Raw genomic sequence first — 20318 nt, forward strand, 5'->3', positions numbered from 1 at the left:
CACACATAACAAATGCCTCGGCTTCGTATCTAATCATGATTCATGCCTTATGCCAGACTCTTGCTGTCATCCCAGTACCAGCAGACGGTGGGGCTAGACCCCTGGGGCAGTATGACCCAGTGTTCTAAGGTTATATATCTTCTGGTACCAATGGTCAGAAAAGGAAAGATTTTAACATGGCAAATTAAGTTTAGTTCTTTATGGCTTTTTGCTTTAAAAAAAAAAAAAAAGAGGATCTTAGGTGTCACATTTTCAATTGGTCCCATAAAAACTTATTTTTTAGTCCAGTAAAATAAAAGCATAAACTGGAGTGTTATCATTCCTTAACTCCAAATCCTGGTAGTCAAGGGGTACATGGAATACTGATTTTTCACTTTCCTCAAACCCATGATTGGAAATACATTTTACATACAGTACATATATACTTACAGGCACATACGCATATGCATATACATAATTCAAACCAAAATTTCAATCATAATGTTTGACCTTACCATGTGCAATTTTTTTCTGTTTTGTTGTAGATGTTGTTAATCCTTTCTCTCATTTTAACCAGTTTCTAGTCTTCATTCCCCAAGTAGATTTTAGCGCTCATAATGGATTGGGACCCACAGTTTGAAAAACTGTATTAAGCAATCAGCACTTACTATAAAGAAATATGTTACGTACTTTTTTGTGGAGTTTCTCAAATTATAAAAAATTATTTTCCTCCTCTTTACTGATCACATCAGCTGCCATTTAGTTAACAAGAAATTTTTAGGGTTCTCTATTATTTGTATGTATATCCAAGGATCTAAAGGACATAGAGAGCTGCATATAGAAACAATTTCAATTGAATGTTTTAATGAGCCTTATAACCTCTAGCTTTAAACACATGCCATTTCTCTTCATTGTTCACAAATAATAATTTTATTTCTTTGAGCTTTTCTTTATTTTTATCTTATATTTTAATAGGTCATTCTTTCAATAACATACATGAAGTAGCTTGTTTTTATAGGCCCATTATTTGTATTTTAACAAAGAAGGAAAGGAAAGAAGTGGGGGCCTCTTGAATTTCTGTGTCACCAAATAGAGTTCAGAATCCTATGGGTTTTTGCAGTGTACTATTTCCCTTCTTCATTAATGGTGATGTGAATGAGTTGTATGAAAAACACAGGAGTCATAGGAACTATGTAATCCCTTGACTATCACTTTTCATTCCATATAAAATGATAGGAGGTGAGTTTTTTGCCTATCTTATTGCCATTTTTTAAAGTTGCTATGGCATTATAGGGAACCATAGAGTTTATATAAAGTGATAGCTCTTAGAATTCAGAAGAGATGTAGAAAAAAGCGTTTGTATTCTGAATAGACAGGGTTAGAACTAACATTGAGAGTAAGTTTGGTATGCAAATGATATATTCAGAAAGAACTTCTTTATAGTCTGACTGTAAATAAAGAAAATATTATATTATCAAGTGTTTTGTGCAGATTAAAACTCAAGATAAAAGCAGCTTGTGGAGCAGAAGGTAATTTTGTATAAAGACATATATTTGAATGTATACCGAAACTAATTTCTATTATGGGTGGGAAAAATTCTTGAAGAATTTATTGTAGATAACGGTTGTCACTGTTAGCATTAAAGATTTTCATTGGAGCTCTTTGTATGTATCTCTTTTAGATACGGAAACAAGTGAAAAAATCCAAGCAAGTGGAATACTTCAGCTGTTTGCAAGTCTGTTGACTCCACAGTCTTCCTGCAAAGCCAAAGTAGCTAACATCATAGCAGAAGTAGCCAAAAATGGTGAGGTTTACCTCAAGAACTTTTCTGCTGGGAACATCTTCAGTTTTACATCTTACTTGTCAGTATGCTTTATTAATTTATGTTTTAATTTTGTAGATTAGACATTTTTTATTTCTATTTATCTTTTGTTTGATTCTTCATGTAATTGTTTTAAATGGCTGTAGTTACAGTCATTCATACATGTCCCATTTGATAACTCATTCCTTCTCAGTAGAATTATGGGAAAGCTCTGCCGCCCTCAGCTATACCTGTGTTATTTATTACTTTGGGTATAAGAGTCTTGAACTTGCCACTGAGTCATTCATCTTTATTGCCATAAGAGGTAATATATTTTTAAATATTTATGTTTGTTTGTGTTATACCCACATAAACTCACTGTTCTTTTTTAGTTTTGCCTATTGTTCCGACATTGGCACTTCAACAGTATAGTTGGAATATATGTTCTATTTTCTACACTCACCTTTGTGGAAAACATATATTTCTTAAGTTTCCATGTAAGAATACTCTGGAAAAACAATAATGACAACCAGTTTAGATTGTATACTATTTATACACTGAGAGATTCTTTGGATGAATTATATCATAGCGTAAATATTTGCATGTGTTTTAATTCAGTCAGTTTGAGAAAAACACTGAATTCCTAAAGCAATTTTTAAGCATAAGAGAAGGCCATACTATATATAATACCTTTAGTTTGCCTCAGTTTGTCAGTTTTACATTATTTTTTAGCCTTTTATTGTAGTATGTTTCATATATTATTCTTTAAAGCGAAGGAATTTGCATAATCATCATGGCAGTTGGCTTTGTAAACTACCAGTATATGTTGGTTTGGGCTGGTAAAACAATGTATTTTTAGGTGTGTTGCCAAAAAGAAAATTGTTTGAAACTGTATCATTTGTGTGGAGGTTCTCAAAATGCATTTCAAGTTCCAGTTAGATTCTATATTGGTATATCATTTTTTGGTGGTGGTTAGAAAATTGGCCACTTACCCCTCTTATATGTCACATCTAAGAAGCAGATCTAGTTTGAAAATGAATTCTTTCCAGACATTGCTTGTTAATCTGGACCAACCCCTATCTGAATTTTCTTAGATACCAAGCATCTTGGTTTTTAAGAACACGTCTTTTATTTTTAACTTTGTTAGAGTCAGTATAGATTTCCAGAAATCAAGGTAGAGACTCCACAATTTTTATCTTGAAATCCTTTTTCTTAAGCATTCTTGTAGTGTAAAATCAGAAATTTTGGATAACAGATTTTTGTGAAATGGATTGCCATTCCTATATTCTCTTACTTAATAATATTCCTCATAATGCTCTGTCACAATTGCATGACAACTCTGCTTTGAAGAGTTTCTTATAGTAATACCCTAGTAGATGACAGCTGTGTTCTAAAGACATAATAGACTTTTTAATGTTTATACTTTTAATCAGAGGCTGATAAAGGGCATATCACTAACCTCCACTGGTTAAAATAAGTAGGATACATTGGTATGATGTTTATTACTCCATGACCACATTACTTTTTTAAGTGATTGGCTGAGAAAGTGGACCAGAGTCTTGTTGAGTGTTTTTGTTTGTTTGTTTTTGAGACAGGATCTTACTGTGTTGCCCAGGCTGAAGTGTAGTGGCAGGATCACGGTTCACTGCAGCCTTGACCTCCCGGGGTCAAGCAATCCTCCTATCTCAGCCTCCTGAGTAGCTGGACCGTAGGCATGTGCCACCATGCCTGGCTAATTTTTTAATTATTATTATTTTTTGTAAAGACAGGGTCTCCCTGTGTTGCCCAGGCTTGTCTCGAACTCCTGGATTCAAGGGATCCTCCCACCTCGGCCTCACAAAGGGCTGGGATTACAGGCGTAAGCCACTGATTCTGGCCTTTGAGTGTTCTTTACAAAAGAAATACGTAACTTCAGAAATGCAGCCTGACACAACATAGTATACTAATTGGGCATGTATTTCTTGTTAGAAATTGACGATGAAAAAGATTGTATGAACCAGGGAATAGGAGGTTGGAAGTTAATTTGTTTATTTTTACTCTGCTGTGCACAGAGGAGAAATATTAGCATATAATTCTTCCATTCAGATAAACCCCAAATAGGTTTTTGTACATACAAAAAGAATCTTTAAAAATTAACACACCTTTGTGCTGACATTCAAAATCTAGAGGATTTGTAAGAAGTTCCGTGGGTGAGTTTAATGTGGGAGGGTAGCTTTGACCATAAATTATAGTAAAAGATTTTTTACACCTTTTAAATGTATTATTCCCTTATATAATAGACTTAAGACTGATATGAGACAAAGGACAAATAAGCAAGATATGACATGTCTGTGAATATTTCAGAATTGGACTCTCAAAGTATTTAATAATAATAGTAATACTTCCTAATGCTAGCTATGATTTTGTGCTCACATAATTTAAGTGTTGTGTACATTATTTCAATCCCATATGAGATAGGGTTATTTTATACAGATAAGAAAACATAGAGGCTAAATATCTTGCCTGTCATCACACTTCAGTAATAATAATTGGATTTTATGCACTAGTTTGTTTCTCTCCTTTCATTTCTTTTCAGTAAATGAGAATTTATGATGGCAGTGGAATGTGTAGAGGTGGTCTGAGTACAGGGGTAGCAGCATGTAACCTGAAAGATTGGGCTGGTAACTGATGTGAAAATGTGTAAAAAACCAGCAAAAGTTGAACTGCTTTATGTCTGTTCCTCTAAAGCAGTTCCCTGCCTTTGACCTGTAGCAGCAACAGACTCACTCAGGAACTTGTTAGATGCAAATTCTTGGATCCACTCACCCAGAATTACTGAATCAGGGACTCAAGAGTGGGCCCAACCATCTGTTTTAACAAGTCCTGTAGGTAATGCTGATGAGTATAAAGCTTGAGAACCGAGTTTGAGTATAAAGCAGTATGGAATCAGTACTTTTGATTAACATTATGCTTTTTTGTTCTTCTGTGTACTTTATCATATTGCAAAGTGTTTATCAAAACTTCCGCCTGAGTGCTCTTAACAACAAAAGTGTGAAAATTTACACGGAAGAGGACCTGGTGAGAGCACTAACCAGAAATACAGAAGTCTCCTGTTCTATTTATTTTAATTTTGCCCTCTATTCCATAACAGGTACATGTAGTACATGTTTATTTTAGTATGAAATGCATGCGTGCCCTAGAAAAATCATTGAATAAAGTTGAGACTCCAGAAAAATGCACTATATTGTCAGGTAGCTTAAAGTTTACCTTGAGACCTCAGTGTTGGAAGCTTAACCTTCGTCATTTTGTAAGAATGATTATCAGTACTTTCTTTTTCTTTTCTTTTCTTTTTTTCTTTTTTTTTTTGAGATGGAGTCGCCCAGGCTGGAGTGCAATGGCGCGATCTCAGCTCACTGCAAGCTCCACCTCCCGGGTTCAAGCAATTCTCCTGCCTCAGCTCCCTGAGTAGGTGGAATTACAGGCACACGCCACCATACCCAGCTAATTTTTTGTATCTTTAGTAGAGACGGGGTTTCACCATGTTAGCCAGGTTGGTCTCAAACTCCTGACCTCGTGATCTGCCCACCTTGGTCTCCCAGAGTGCTGGGATTACAGGCATGAGCCACTGCGCCCGGCCAGTACTTTCTTTAAAAACAAGGGCAGTACAAAGTGTGAGTGAAAAAATATAAATGTCAGTTTAACAACCCACATATGAAAGTCACTCATTCTTTTATATTCATGCCTCATAGTTTTCCTTGTTTTTCAAAAGAAAAACATAAAAAGCTAAGAGTTAATACAGGGAAGTTATTAGAGAAAATTCAAATATGAATATGTTATGATTTAGTCTAATAAACACTGAGGTGGACTCTGCTACTCAGTGTTTTTATTTGGCTTGAAAATTTTGGTTTAAAAGAGTTTTAATAAAATAGTTTCTTCAGGTAAGTGAAAGTGGAGAAAGTAGACATTAGGTTTTTTAATATTTGAGGATATGTGAGGGGGATATAAATCTCGGTGTATATAAAAAGAAAATAATTTTCATCACAGCCTGTACTTTATGATGCTGCTGAATGAATATGTAATTCAAGTAGCTTTGAGAAAGTAAAAGCAAGAAAGTAAAGCGTTAACACTGTAAATTTACAAAAGAATAGAAATAACAATTATTTAATGAATGTATTACTACAGTCAAAGGCCTCTGTTCTGTTCCATTGGTCTAGCTCTCTGTTTTGGTACCAGTACCATGCTGTTTTGGTTACTGTAGCCTTGTAATATAGTTTGAAGTCAGGTAGTATGATGCTTCCAGCATTGTTGTTTTGGCTTAGGATTGACTTGGCAATGCGGGGTCTTTTTTGGTTCCATAAAAACATTAGTCTTAGGTAGAAATCAACTTTTTATTTTTATTGATATTGAAATAGAGCAGTACCTATTCCTTAGAACCTCTGTATTGAATTTCTACATTAACCTATACGTGTTTTGCAAAGAAACAAAAATGAATTCTATGTTGTGTAGGCAAATACGCATCTACAGAAACACTTAATGGCTCCTGCTTTCTACAGCATAATGGCATCCACTAATGCTGATTTCTATTCACTGTCATTCTGCATGTATCTTGCTTTCAGCCTCTTTCCCTTGCAGTACTGCCCCCTTCCCCGAACCAAAATTTTCAGTTCTCTGAGTTCAAATTGCCTAGAGAGAGAATCTGATTTTTTGCCTGTTTCTTAAGTTCATCGCCATTGTTCTTTTTAGGAAATCTTTCAAAGTAGACCATCTTTTAGGCTGTTGAGTCAGAATCCAGCCAGCTGTGAAAGGTAGCAGGTGTGAATGTAGAGGTATAGGTAGTAGGAACCCCTTTGAAGAAGGATGACTGTCAGCCATTCTGAAGCCTCTCCAGTATAATATGTATAACATTTTAAACATATTTTTTTATTATTATACTTTAAGTTATAGGGTACATGTGCACAACATGCAGGTTTGTTACATATGTATACATGTGCCATGTTGGTGTGCTACACCCATTAACTCATCATTTACTTTAGGTATATCTCCTAATGCTATCCCTTCCCCCTTCCCCCTTCCCCCACCCCACGACAGGCCCCGGTGTGTGATGTTCCCCCTCCTATGTCCAAGTGTTCTCATTGTTCAATTCCCACCTGTGAGTGAGAACATGCAGTGTTTGGTTTTTTGTCCCTGTGATAGTTTGCTGAGAATGATGGTTTCCACCTTCATCCATGTCCCTACAAAGGACATGAATTCATTCCTTTTTTATGGCTGCATAATATTCCATGGTGTATATGTGCCCCATTTTCTTAATCCAGTCTATCATTGATGGGCATTTGGGTTGGTTCCAAGTCTTTGCTATTATGAGTAGTGCCGCAATAAACATACGTGTGCATGTGTCTTTATAGAAGCATGATTTATAATCCTTTGGGTATATAACCAGTAATGGGATGGCTGGGTCAAATGGTATTTCTAGTTCTAGATCCTTGAGGAATCGCCACACTGTCTTCCACAATGGTTGAACTAGTTTACAGTCCCACCAACAGTGTAAAAGTGTTCCTATTTCTCCACATCCTCTCCAGCACCTGTTGTTTCCTGACTTTTTAATGATGGCCATTCTAACTGGTGTGAGATTGTATCTTATTGTGGTTTTGATTTGCATTTCTCTGATGGCCAGTGATGATGAGCATTTTTTCATGTGTCTGTTGGCTGCATAAATGTCTTCTTTTGAGAAGTGTCTGTTCATATCCTTCGCCCACTTTTTGATGGGGTTGTTTGTTTTTTTCTTGTAAATTTGTTTGAGTTCTTTGTAGATTCTTGATATTAGCCCTTTGTCAGATGAGTAGATTGCAGAAATTTTCTCCCATTCTGTAGGTTGCCTGTTCACTCTGATGGTAGTTTCTTTTGCTGTGCAGAAGCTCTTTAGTTTAATTAGATCCCATTTGTCAATTTTGGCTTTTGTTGCCATTGCTTTTGGTGTTTTAGACATGAAGTCCTTGCCCATGCCTATGTCCTGAATGGTATTGCCTAGGTTTTCTTCTAGGGTTTTTATGGTTTTAGGTCTAACATGTAAGTCTTTAATCCATCTTGAATTAATTTTTGTATAAGGTGTAAGGAAGGGATCCAGTTTCAGCTTTCTACATACGGCTAGCCAGTTTTCCCAGCACCATTTGTTAAATAGGGAATCCTTTCCCCATGTCTTGTTTTTGTCAGGTTTGTCAAAGATCAGATGGTTGTAGATGTGTGGTATTATTTCTGAGGCCTCTGTTCTGTTCCATTGGTCTAGCTCTCTGTTTTGGTACCAGTACCACGCTGTTTTGGTTACTGTAGCCTTGTAGTATAGTTTGAAGTCAGGTAGTGTGATGCCTCCAGCTTTGTTGTTTTGGCTTAGGATTGACTTGGCAATGCGGGGTCTTTTTTGGTTCCATATGAACTTTAAAGTAGTTTTCCAATTCTGTGAAAAAGTCATTGGTAGCTTGATGGGGATAGCATTGAATCTGTAAATTACTTTGGGCAGTATGGCCATTTTCCCGATACTGATTTGTCCTATCCATGAGCATAGAATGTTCTTCCGTTTGTTTGTGTCCTCTTTTATTTCATTAGGCAGTGGTTTGTAATTCTCCTTGAAAATGTCCTTCACATCCCTTGTAAGTTGGATTCCTAGGTATTTTATTCTCTTTGAAGCAATTGTGAATGGGAGTTCACTCATGATTTGGCTCTCTGTCTGTCTGTTATTGGTGTATAAGAATGCTTATTATTTTTGCACATTTTAAACATATTCTTAAACATCCCTGGTATTTTTTTTAATATATCTGCCTGAAGCATGATAACTTTATGTCTTTAAAATTAGCTAGCGAGGACTACCACTCTTTGGTTAAAAAAGTAAATTAGCTGAAGAGCAAAAGAGTTTTAGAAGAAATTCTTTTTTACTTTATCCAGAGACTGACAGTGACTGACAGCTGAGGAATATATTAGCTTTGTTTTATCTTTATATGTTTTTGAGTAAAAAATGGTTCCAAAGAGTTTTGATTCCACAATTTTTCTATAATTATTTACCCTCTATTATTCGAAGAATACTTGAAGCTATTGATTGTAGAGTCAAAATTTTAAAGATTGGTATCATATAGGCAAAACATCAAAGAAACACAATAATTCTTCAGTGTTGCCATTGCCTGAATAGCAATAACAAAACAAGCAAAATAATAAGATAAACAAGTTTTATTTGTGAATGAGTGCAAATCAGACCATTCCTAAATTTCTTGTTTTAGTAGTCAATGAAATCATCTTACTGTTGGGAACCAGGCATAGTTCAGTGAAAAGGATAATGAACATCTGTCTTTAATATGAGTTAGTAGCATGTTAATTTAAGATTTGAAATCTAGACCAGGCCTGGTGGTTCTCACCTATAATCCTAGCACTTTGGGAGGCCACAATGGGAGGATCACTTGAGCCTAGGAGTTCGACACCAGCCAGGGCAGCATAGTGAAACTCTGTCTATAAAAAAATAAAAAATTGGCCGGGTGTGGTGGCTTACGGCTGTAATCTCAGCACTTTGGGAGGCCGAGGCGGGTGGATCACGAGGTCAGGAGTTCAAGACCAACCTGGCCAACGTAGTGAATCCCCATCTCTACTAAAAATACAAAAATTAGCTGGGCGTGGTGGCACTTGCCTGTAGTCCCAACTACTCGGGAGGCTGAGGCAGGAGAATCATTTGAACCCCAGAGGCAGAGGTTGCAGTGAGCCGAGACTGCACCATTGCACTCCAGCCTGGGTGACAAAGCAAGGCTCCGTCTCAAAAATAAATACATAAATAAAATTATCTAGGCCTGGTGGTACACACCTGTAGTTCCAGCTATTCAGGAAGCTGAGGTCAGGGAGGATTCCTTAAGCTCAGGAGTTCGAGGCTACAGTGAGCCATTATCTTGCCATCGCATTCCAGCTTGGGTGATAGGGTGACACCTTGTCTCAAGAAGAAAAAGATTTGAAATTTATGAAGGGTCTAAAGTAACCATTAACTAAAGAGGTAGATAAGCAGATTGATATGTCATCTCCTATAGATGGTCATCGAATTCATGAACATGTGCGTACAGCATAATTCATTTTCTTAACGTGAGTAGTAGGATACTTAATACTACTGAGTTTGATAACATCAATGATAAACTCAAAGGTTAGTTGTTGAGATAGGAAATAATCTGAGTCTTAGAAGTTTACATTACAGGGGATTTTTAGTGGTAGAGTAATAAGTAAGAAAGAGATGATAGGAATTAATTCCTTTATTTCGGGAGAGAGGAATACCTCTGTGATTTACAGCTATCTTAGGAGGAAAAGAAGTTGTCTCAGAGGTGACAGCTGACAGAATAACCTATATGGTAAGCTCTAAGAATTTGAAAATGAAGGGAAAGAGAGGGAGGATTGCTTATGAGGGTACCTGTGGAACAAACCAAGAGGTAGACCATCTTGATAGAGTGAAAAGATAGTGATTTTTTTAGTAGGACAGGTTATAGATGGATAAATTAGTTCTTTGTTAACTAACTTTATTGACCAGAACATCCTTATGGTGAGTTGTGATGTCCAAAAAGATAATTCAGTTACTGGTTATAGGAGAAATTTCATCAGTTACATACTTCCTTATGTTTTGTAGTGGTCCATCATGAAACACTGAAAAAAAAAAAAAAAGTTTATGTCCAATCATGACTGTGGTGGTATCGTGGGGAGTTAATACGTAGAGAATGGCATACAATAAAGATAAGGAAAAAATGGGTTTGAAATATAAGAAATCTTTTTTTTTTTTTTTTTTTTTTGAGAAGGAGTCTCGCTGTCGCCCGGTTGGAGTGCAGTGGCGTGATCTCGGCTCACTGCAGGCTCCACCCCCCGGGGTTCACGCCATTCTCCTGCCTCAGCCTCCTGAGTAGCTGGGACTACAGGCGCCCGCCACCTCGCCTGGCTAATTTTTTGTATTTTTAGTAGAGACGGGGTTTCATCGTGTTAGCCAGGATGGTCTCGATCTCCTGACCTCGTGATCCACCCGCCTTGGCCTCCCGAAGTGCTGGGATTACAGGCGTGAGCCACCGCGCCAGGCCAAAATTTAAGAAATCTTAACATTTGACTCTTTAGGCCTGTAAATGTATAGGTATAGCAGCAGATATGAGTGAGCCATAAAATGGATTTTAATAAAGGACAGGAGTGAAGATGAGAAGAGGATGATTCCACCACATCTTACCAATCAAAAAGGACATATTATTTTTTAATGGTTCACTGAAACCTTTATACATACATATATATATATATGTATAGGCTTTTTTAGAAAACATAGTGAAAAATTAGGCAATATGATGGCTTAGTTTATAAGTGTAGTACTTTAATTATCAGGCTCATAGAAATACATCACCATTGTTTCCGTCATCACACATACTTCTTCCAAAGCACATCGTTATTATGAGAAGATAGTGATAAATTAGTTGTGATGTAAGTTAATTAAAATCCCTTTGGTTTATGGCAGAGACTGTCAGCAAACAAAAATATGACCCCACTCAGTTTTGTGTATTTTATGAAGCATTTAGTAGGGCTGTAACAGGGTACTTTTGTACAGAAATGTACTCTTCAAATATTCAGCCACCTTTTCAAGGTGGCTTTTAAATACCACATATTAAAAGTAGGTATTCATTTTATTAGGGGAGGTGATTTATGTAAATTGTGAATCGTTAGATTCTTAATTAAATATGTCTCTTATTTTCAGAGTTTATGCGAATTCCATGTGTGGATGCTGGATTGATTTCACCACTGGTGCAGCTGCTAAATAGCAAAGACCAGGAAGTGCTGCTTCAAACGGGCAGGGCTCTAGGAAACATATGTTACGATAGCCGTAAGTGTTGACATCTCAATAATACACATACATTTTTAAGAATTATGATATTCAGACTAATCTGCTTTGGTGTTAGCAGTGACTTTTCTAGGCCAAAACACTAACATGGGCCAGCATGATTTAGCACTGCTTATTTAGCAGAATTTATGGAGATTCTGGTCATTGTATTCTTATCTAAGAAATCACAGGAAATAAAATGTTTTCCCCTGTTATCACAAATGATATTTTCAGAGGAAATTAAGTCAGTTTCTAAGAAATTGGGGCTTTAAGTTTAGAAAAAATACATATGTGCATCTTCTCAATTAGGTTTCATTGAAATATTATCTCTGAATGGGAATGCTTATGGACACAGTTTTTTAAAGTTTCTGCGTCTGTCCAAATACATTTTTAATTACTTGCAGTTCAGTAAAACCAATCATAAAAACCATTCTCTTCTCAAAAGCTAGATTGGCCCATTGCATTTGCATTGACTCCATTCCTATTTGTCATTATATCGTTGTCATCCTCACCACATTCTATAATATACTGTTCCACTAGGCAAAAAGAAAGCAAGAACTGGGGTATGGGTATATTGTAACAGTGTTAACAATTTCTACTTCCCCTTTCTACATATAAACAAAATACAGAAAAAAAAATTTAAGTATATTTAACTTAACTAGGCTTATTCTGATTTGCCTTAGAGTTTTATTTGCTGAGCCAAAACACGTATTTTATCATTCACCTGTAAAGCCTCCTAGGAATTTAGTTTTATTTCTATAACTAGGATAACTTTTAATGCTTATTTTCCCCATTGAGTGTTTAACTCAGATGAGTTGTATTTTGTTATAACACAAAAGATATGGCCCTTTTATAATAGGCAGTCCTTCAAAAAGTGATTTATGCATATAAGCCAGAAAGAAAGGACATAAATATATTCATTTATGATATAAGAAAGAAGTAGGAAAAAAGATTGAAACTACAGTTATAACTCATATATAGCAGTAGTGGTAAAGCTAGCCTCATTTATTCTCCTTTTCTTACTTTTTCTGAAATAGGAGCTACAATAGCTGTAAGTATTGAAATATCAGTAATGAATCTGAGGACATAGATGTCTTAATATGAATTTTAACTTCAGTTTTCAGTCCCCAGTATAGCCTGTAAATCTGCTTATCTGCTCCTTCATTCCAGTTCTTTTTATCATAGGGTATTAGCTTTATTTACAAAATTCTGTTGCTTTATGTTTATAATTTTGTGTTTTCATATTTAGGATTTTAATTAAGCACCATAGTTTATAATATCAACTTTCAAGACGGAATCGTTTATTATATATTTATATGATTAATTTTAGCAATATATATTAGACCTCAGCTGAGTAATAGTCAAAGATTAGTAGCATGTACTTGGAGAGTACTGATTATTACTGTTTTTATTCTTACTTTTCTGTGTTTGTTACTAGAATTTAAGGGTACCAAAAGTATTCTTTAAACTTTGTTCATTTTAGTTATTCTTGAATTATACATTGTTTGAAAATAGAGAATATTACCTGTTTTGAGAACTTTTGTCCTGGAGTTTTTCCTATTAATAAAATAGAAATACACACAGTGATATTTTGTCTCATACTGCTTTGGTTTTTATAGGCATAGAGTAATTTTATTTCCTGTGTATTCTAAAGAACCTTAAAGTTAGGGTAATAAATGTCTAGTTAACAAGATTATTCTTTTGATGAAACTGAAGTCCATTATTATAGTATTTATCATATCTATTTACTTTATCTTATGGGATATACAATATAAAGTTCTATGGATATCCTTTAAGTTATGAAGTTAATTTTTTTCATTTTATTATAAATATTTATAACCAACTTATCCTCATTTAGTTCAGTGGAAGTCATAGCTAAATGATTAATTAAGCATAGTAAATACAGGCCATATTTTTACACTTTTAAACTTTAGTTCAGGAAAATGAAGTTCGAAGTCTTAAAAGTGAATAAATGTAAGAAGTGATTCATTACTTACTATAAATCATGTGATGAAAATGTATTTATTGTGCCATGCTTTCATATGCATGTAATTTCCATAGACTGCATACTTTCTTACCCTTTTATTCAAAATTAGATTCTGTGAACTTCTTTGTGATTTTTCTAGAATGATTGCAGGACAATTACAGTGTGTATACTTGAATTACAAGAATAATATAAAAGCCTTGTAAATGTGATGTTGTGTGGTTGATTTGGGAATTTACTTGAAATGCATTTCTCATTTTATTTTGTGACAACTGGAAATTTTTCCTTTTTAAACAAGTTTTTAGTGGCTTCTATTTTAATTCATCAACCTTCTTCACTCTCAGGAATGTAATGCTTCATTTTTAAAAGGAGTATAGAAAACTACATGATAGCCTTGTGATCAATACAAAGAATCTTTTTCTTTCAAATAAAGTATGTTTTAAAGAGTTCATATATTTGTGTTTTATCAAACTTACTTATGGGGCTAATCAGTTGATTTCCGTTTTATTAATGTACTCCAAATGAATAATTTTTTTTAACATAGGTTTATTCAGGATGATAGTAGGCTTACAGTAGATAGTAAAGTTGATGTAAATAGAAAGTAGTATAAAGAATTCACTATTGGATCACTTCTCGGCCTTTTGGCTAAGATCAAGTGTAGAATTCACTATTGGAGATAAAAATTTGAGAAATTCATATATGTTCTATAGATTTTTACTTTGACACATGAAAAGTAAAGCATTTGCTAGCATATTTCAGTTAGCATAGTGTATTTGAAAGGAGGTGAGCTCCAACTGTAGAAAGAATTACCATAAAATCCGTGGAAATCTTTGGAGAAAAGCTAGGTCAGATTTCAGTTTTACCAGCCTTGACAGTGCCCATTTTAGGAACTTTTCCTAATGGAAGAAAATGGCCTTATATAATCCTAACATGAGGTAACAGACTGGCATACCGCTAAATGGGACGGAGTAAAGCTTTGTTGCTGATGAACTTTTTGAATCGCAGTCTCCTTCTTGCATATAGAGATGAAAGAATCACTCACTGGCTGGGAACGTTTTTCATTTAAAATGCTTGGTCTTTTTTCTTCCAGAGAGCTGCAAGGTACTTCATTTATGGATTTCTCTTTCGAAGTATACAAACAGACTTCTGATATAAGCAATATTTTAAAATTCTTCTGCCCTTTAACTTTGCCAAAATAACTCTTTTTATGAGAAGTTTGACATCTTTCAGATCAGAGAAGAAAGGAAAGTTGTATTTCAATTTGGAAAGAAATAATCAAAATTGTGCATTTGATGGGATACACCAGGGAATGTGGTTTTAAAGCGCAGTAGTATCATATTTCAGAAATGCATGCCTTTGGCCTATTTACACTTCCATTTCAAAGGTGTTATAAAAAAGAGGATTATGTTCTTATATAGCTGTCTTTGTGGCATTCCTCATTTTATTGATTTGTTTATATAACTGTACACATTTTAAATTGCTGATGTACTTAAATGGCCTTATAGTTTTAAAAAGCTTTATGTTAAATTCCCATCCTGTATTTATAATTCCCGGGGATAAATTGGTGATTTGAGACTAGTGTTCTGTTTGTGGATATTACTGCTTGAGGTCAGGAAATAATTGTTTCTTGATCTGCTGGTTAAAAGATATTAGTAGAGGCTAGAAGAAAATGATTACATGAAATTAAATATTTGTGCCTTTTTATACACCGAGGAAGAATAATGTACAAATCAAATAAAAATGTCTTAAAATTAAACAAATATACCTCTTTATAGAAATAAAATGAATGCTTATTATATAACTGGTACTATTATTGGAAAGATATGTATACTTAAGCTTATATGATATGCTATCATACATGAGATAAAAAGTTGTATTCTTCCTCACTGATGAGTAAATATTAAAATGAGGTAGTAATCAGGCTTGCCAAAGCCAGTGTTTATGAAGTGAAATATTGTTTATTCATTGACATCAAGTATAAATGGGAAGGATGCTGAAACATATGCATGTATCCGTTTGTATATTAGCGATTCTTGTGCTACACTATTTTAATATAAAGGCTTTATTTTTATGTAAAAATTCTTTATATAAAAATAGTGTAGAAGGAATCATAGTTCTTACTGCAAATACTGAAAAATAGTTACCAATAATGTACAATATTTTATCATGTAAGTTGATCAGAAAAGTATATATTAATATGATACAGACATACTTTGAAATCGCCAAAGTAATCAAAATATATTTGCAACAGTTATATTCAAAAGGGAACTATTTATATCCAGCATTTAAAATAAATGTTTATTTCAGTGATATCAATTAGGTTATTTGATGAGTTATATTAGATATGTTATTAAAGTCTCATGCAAGTCTTTGTATTTACCCTATTTTCTGTGTTATTCAGTTTTAGAATAAAATAGAATTATCAGTCAATAAGTAGCGTAAAAATAAGATTCTTCAGTTTTCATCAATCTGTTGTATTTTATGAGTTTATTATTAAAGTACGTCGTGTATAAGAATAAACAACAATATGTTACTGCTACTTTTAGAGATAGTAGTCATGACTATTATCACATGAAAGCATTCCACTATAAAGACATTCTAAATATAGATTGAAGTAGATATTGTTTTGTAACACTATCATAAGCTCTAAAAACAAGCGTGTGCCATTAAAGAGCTTTTTAAATGGTAGAGAAAATAAAATGAACAAAGGAACACAACTTGAGGACAATTACAGAGCACACACTAAATATGTTTTTTTATCAGAATGAAAATAAATAAGAATATTAACTGTAGCTGTTTTTTAAGAAATTAACCAAATAGTACATTGCTTAGAAAAGAATTTGTTTACAAATTAATATAATTATAAATGTATAAAATTTTAATATAACGCCTAGAAAGTGGATATTGCAAATGAATGTGATTTCCAGCTCTACCATTCACTAACTTGTCATTTAGTTTTTCTGATTTTAGTTTCCTCCTTGGTAAGGTAAGCTTGTGTGGATTAAGTATGTTTATATAAAAAGTGTGTGTGACTCAATGTAATACATACAGTAACATACAAAAGATATTTCCATAAAGATACAAAAGCCAGAAGCCATATAAAGAGAGGCAAAGATAAATCCGGTGGGAAGCAAGAATAATATGCTTAATTGTGTATAAGCACTGATTTCACTTGAGCTTCTTGGCAGCCTATGTGAAAAAACAACTTGATATGCCTTGTAATTTTTATTTTATGATAAAAAGGAATATTTTAGTTCTTTAATCAAACAAAAAACTTTTGAGACAAAATAGTAGGAGGGACTTATCAGGATGTCATTAATTCCCTAGATGATTCTGTGCACATACCTAGTTACAATATGTAAGGATATTTACTGGCATTATAGTGTACCTAGTGACTGTTCTACAAAAGTTGCCCAGATGTTTTCCATGTGATTGTTTCTTGTACTAATCTTCAACAGAATCTGGGAAATAATAGGACTTTACAGAAGGTAGTTTTATTTGAGTAGTATATCCCGAGTATGTTGTTTTTTGCTTAAAGGATTCAGTTTAAAAATTTGAAAAAGTTTTGACTTGAATATATTTCCTAATTTAGTTTAAAACCAGAATACAATTCTGGTTTCCATTCATTGTACTTTATCCTTTTCTCTATGTTGTGTGATATATCCAAGTTCTATTTCTTGAGACCAAAAACCATGTTTATCTCTGATTTTTGAGCCCATTATCAGTTTGATGGAAACCTGACTAGCATGAAAGTGAGTATTTTAAAATACCACTTTAGTTGTGGTACACAAATCTGTACATATGTTAGAATTGCTTAGAACCATACATGCCCATACACGTACACTAATGCATGTAAAAACTGATGAAATATGAATAAGGTCTGACATTGTACCAATGTCAGTGTCCTGGTTATGCTATTGTGTAGTAGAGTTATGCAATGTTACCATTGGAGGAAGCTGGATAAAGGGCACGTGAGACCTTTCTGTGCTTTTTTTTTTTTTTTTTAAAATAACTTCTTGTGAGCCTCTAATTACTTCTAAATATAAAGTTTTAAAACCTCACCTATCCCGAAAGCATATATATTCTCTTCTCTATGGGAAATGACCTTGTTGTTTCAGCAGTACCTGAGGTGGGAGGTGGGGGCAGCAGGCATACACATAAAATTTTAAAGCGTAGCTCACAGCAGTAATTTTCATGAGTTTGTGCAATTAATGTGAAAGACAAAATTGCCTGTAATTCTTTCTCCCTCCAAATTGGACTTTTATAGAAAAAAATCAACAAAAACCTAACAGCCCTAAAATAAGATTTAAGGAGTGGGAATTCATATTTGTTGGGTTAGGACCTAGGGACAAAAGCAGAGTAAATTTCCTAGAAAGGGAATAACTGATAGGGAAATATTATAGACCAAAAAAAGTGAAATTATGAACTCAAGTAAACAGGTTGGTATTAAAATGAGAAAGGACATTTCTGCTATAGAGAAAGACAGAAGATAAATGAAAGTATAAAAAAAAACTTTTAAGTAGTAAAGAGGGCACTCAAAAGTGTATTTCTGGGTATAGTTTTATCTTCCCAGTAAGGCAGATGTCAAGCTCATCTGTTAATAAAAGTCAACACCAAAATGATGGTAGGAAGTTTGTGGTTTTGAGGGAGAGTTCAGAATTGGGGCTGTGGGACATGTAAATCATGAAGATATGATTTTTTAAAATAGCCAAATAGTAATATAGGTATGTTATGGTAGAGATCTTGATTGTGCATCCATTAATGTATAGTGTGCACTTAAAATGTCTGTAGGCTAAGGAATTATTTTGACTTTGATATGTGGACAGGAAGGAGCCTCTGAAAGTAACTTGAAGAAATTGATATTTTCAGTTTTGTAGCATCATACAGTCTAACTGGAATGGACAGAGAGAAATGTGAGGCAGAGATACCAGGAAGCCATTACAGGAGGCCAGGTGTGGTGTGGTAAATAGTGACTGTGGCAGAGAGAACGAAATTATAATGTGAAGTGAGAGACAGTACTCAGATTGTTTATTATCAGTTTGGCTGGTTCTTGCATAGCACTGCACGAGGTTTATTTAAGCAATGTAAAGTACTCTATCTCTTCAGTTAGTGTACACTTTGAGAAATTATGATCTTTCCATTTTTGTACTTGGTATTAAATTTAAATCCCTATTTTTTTATTTTTTTATTTTTTATTTTTTTTTATTTCTTTGAGACGGAGTCTCGCTCTGTCGCCCAGGCTAGAGTGCAGTGGCGCGACCTCGGCTCACCGCAAGCTCCACCTCCTGGGTTCACACCATTCTCCTGCCTCAGCCTCCCGAGTAGCTGGAACTACAGGCGCCCGCCACTGCGCCCGGCTAATTTTTTGTATTTTTAGTAGAGACGGGGTTTCACCGTGTTAGCCAGGATGGTCTCGATCTCCTGACCTCGTGATTTGCCCGTCTCGGCCTCCCAAAGTGCTGGGATTACAGGCGTGAGCCACCGCGCCCGGCCTTAAATCCCTCTTTTATTAAATGGTATTTGGAAATCCAAGATTCTATCAAGTTTACCTTAAAATTGTAGGACAAAGAACACATATTACTGCTTTTTTTCCCCATGCTTGATTACTTTCCAAATACTATGTTATAAAAAGCTAATGTCTTAGGGAAGACATGAAATAGTAATTTCTGAGTAATTGTTCTTAATTTTATAGATACGAAAGTAGAGGCAACCTGTGAGAGAGTATTGCACGTGGCAAAAATATTAGATGATTTTTCTTGGGTTCAGTAAGAAGTCATATATCGTTGCCTCCCCCCTCCACCCCACCCCCATTCTCTAAGTCAGAAGTCTGAATGGCTTTAGAATTTTCCCTTCCTCATTAACAGGACTTAGGTAGGGTGGGAAATGTCTAATTATAGAGGCCTGGTTGGGGGTTTAAAAACATTTTTTGTCTGAATCTGTTTTTTCCCCTTACCTTTACCACTCTCATTTCACCTGTTAAAGTCAAAGTTTAGATATGTGAAACATAAGATTTCCAGTCTGCTTATTGAAACCCTATCAACACATACTATCCTCTGCTCTTTTTAATAGGGTTTTGTTTACATTTTAAAAATTTTCTTATTCATAACCAAGTTTAAATACTGAGAACTTTCTCAACTTTTAATCAGCCTCTTCCTTGCTACAAGTAGGGTGCATTTTCCTTGGTGGTGAGGAAATACGAAAAATAAATGCTACGTAAAAGTGAATAATTCAGGGCAAGGCATAGTGGCTCACGCTTGTAATCCTATCATTTTGGGAGCCCGAGGCAGATGGATCACTTGAGGTCAGGAGTTCAAGACCAGTCGGTCAACATGGTGAAACCCCATCTCTACTTTTTAAAAAGAAAACAAAACAAAACAAAACTAGCCAGGCGTGGTGGCATATACCTGTAATTCCAGCTTTGGGAGGCTGGGGCATGATAATTGCTTGAACCCAGGAGGCAGTCATTTAAGATCACAGCACTGTACTCCAGCCTAGGTGACGGAGTGAGACTCTGTCTCAAAAAAAAAGTGAGTAATTTACATTTTTCCTGCTGAGTAAAATGTTTTTACCCTTTGAGAAACTATGCTATCATCAGTTCATTTAATCTGAACTGTATATATACATTTGCACACACACACACACACACACAGACACACATATATATATATAGTCTAGCATAATTTAAGTATGAAATAGTTTGGTACAAAAACACCTTTTATATT

At 34.7% G+C, this 20318-nt stretch overlaps 1 protein-coding gene and 1 pseudogene across 8 annotated transcripts in view; both read left to right on the forward strand.

Moving 5' to 3' along the window:
* Positions 1-20318, forward strand: part of RAP1GDS1 (Rap1 GTPase-GDP dissociation stimulator 1) — a 176907-nt gene that overhangs the window by 73478 nt on the left and 83111 nt on the right. For 6 of the 8 annotated variants that reach the window (XM_003257516.3, XM_003257517.3, XM_012499470.2 and 3 more), the window contains exons 3-4: positions 1661-1783; positions 11490-11615. In XM_003257516.3, coding sequence (XP_003257564.1) covers positions 1661-1783; positions 11490-11615 — 249 coding nt within the window. Of the gene's footprint in view, positions 1-1660; positions 1842-11489; positions 11616-20318 lie in introns of all 8 variants that reach the window. The other 2 variants (XM_030819152.1, XM_030819151.1) reach the window with 1 other exon arrangement.
* On the forward strand, positions 14222-14350 carry LOC115836853 (annotated as a pseudogene).

This window comes from Nomascus leucogenys, chromosome 9, assembly GCF_006542625.1.
Source record: "Nomascus leucogenys isolate Asia chromosome 9, Asia_NLE_v1, whole genome shotgun sequence".
Classification (NCBI taxonomy): domain Eukaryota; kingdom Metazoa; phylum Chordata; class Mammalia; order Primates; family Hylobatidae; genus Nomascus; species Nomascus leucogenys.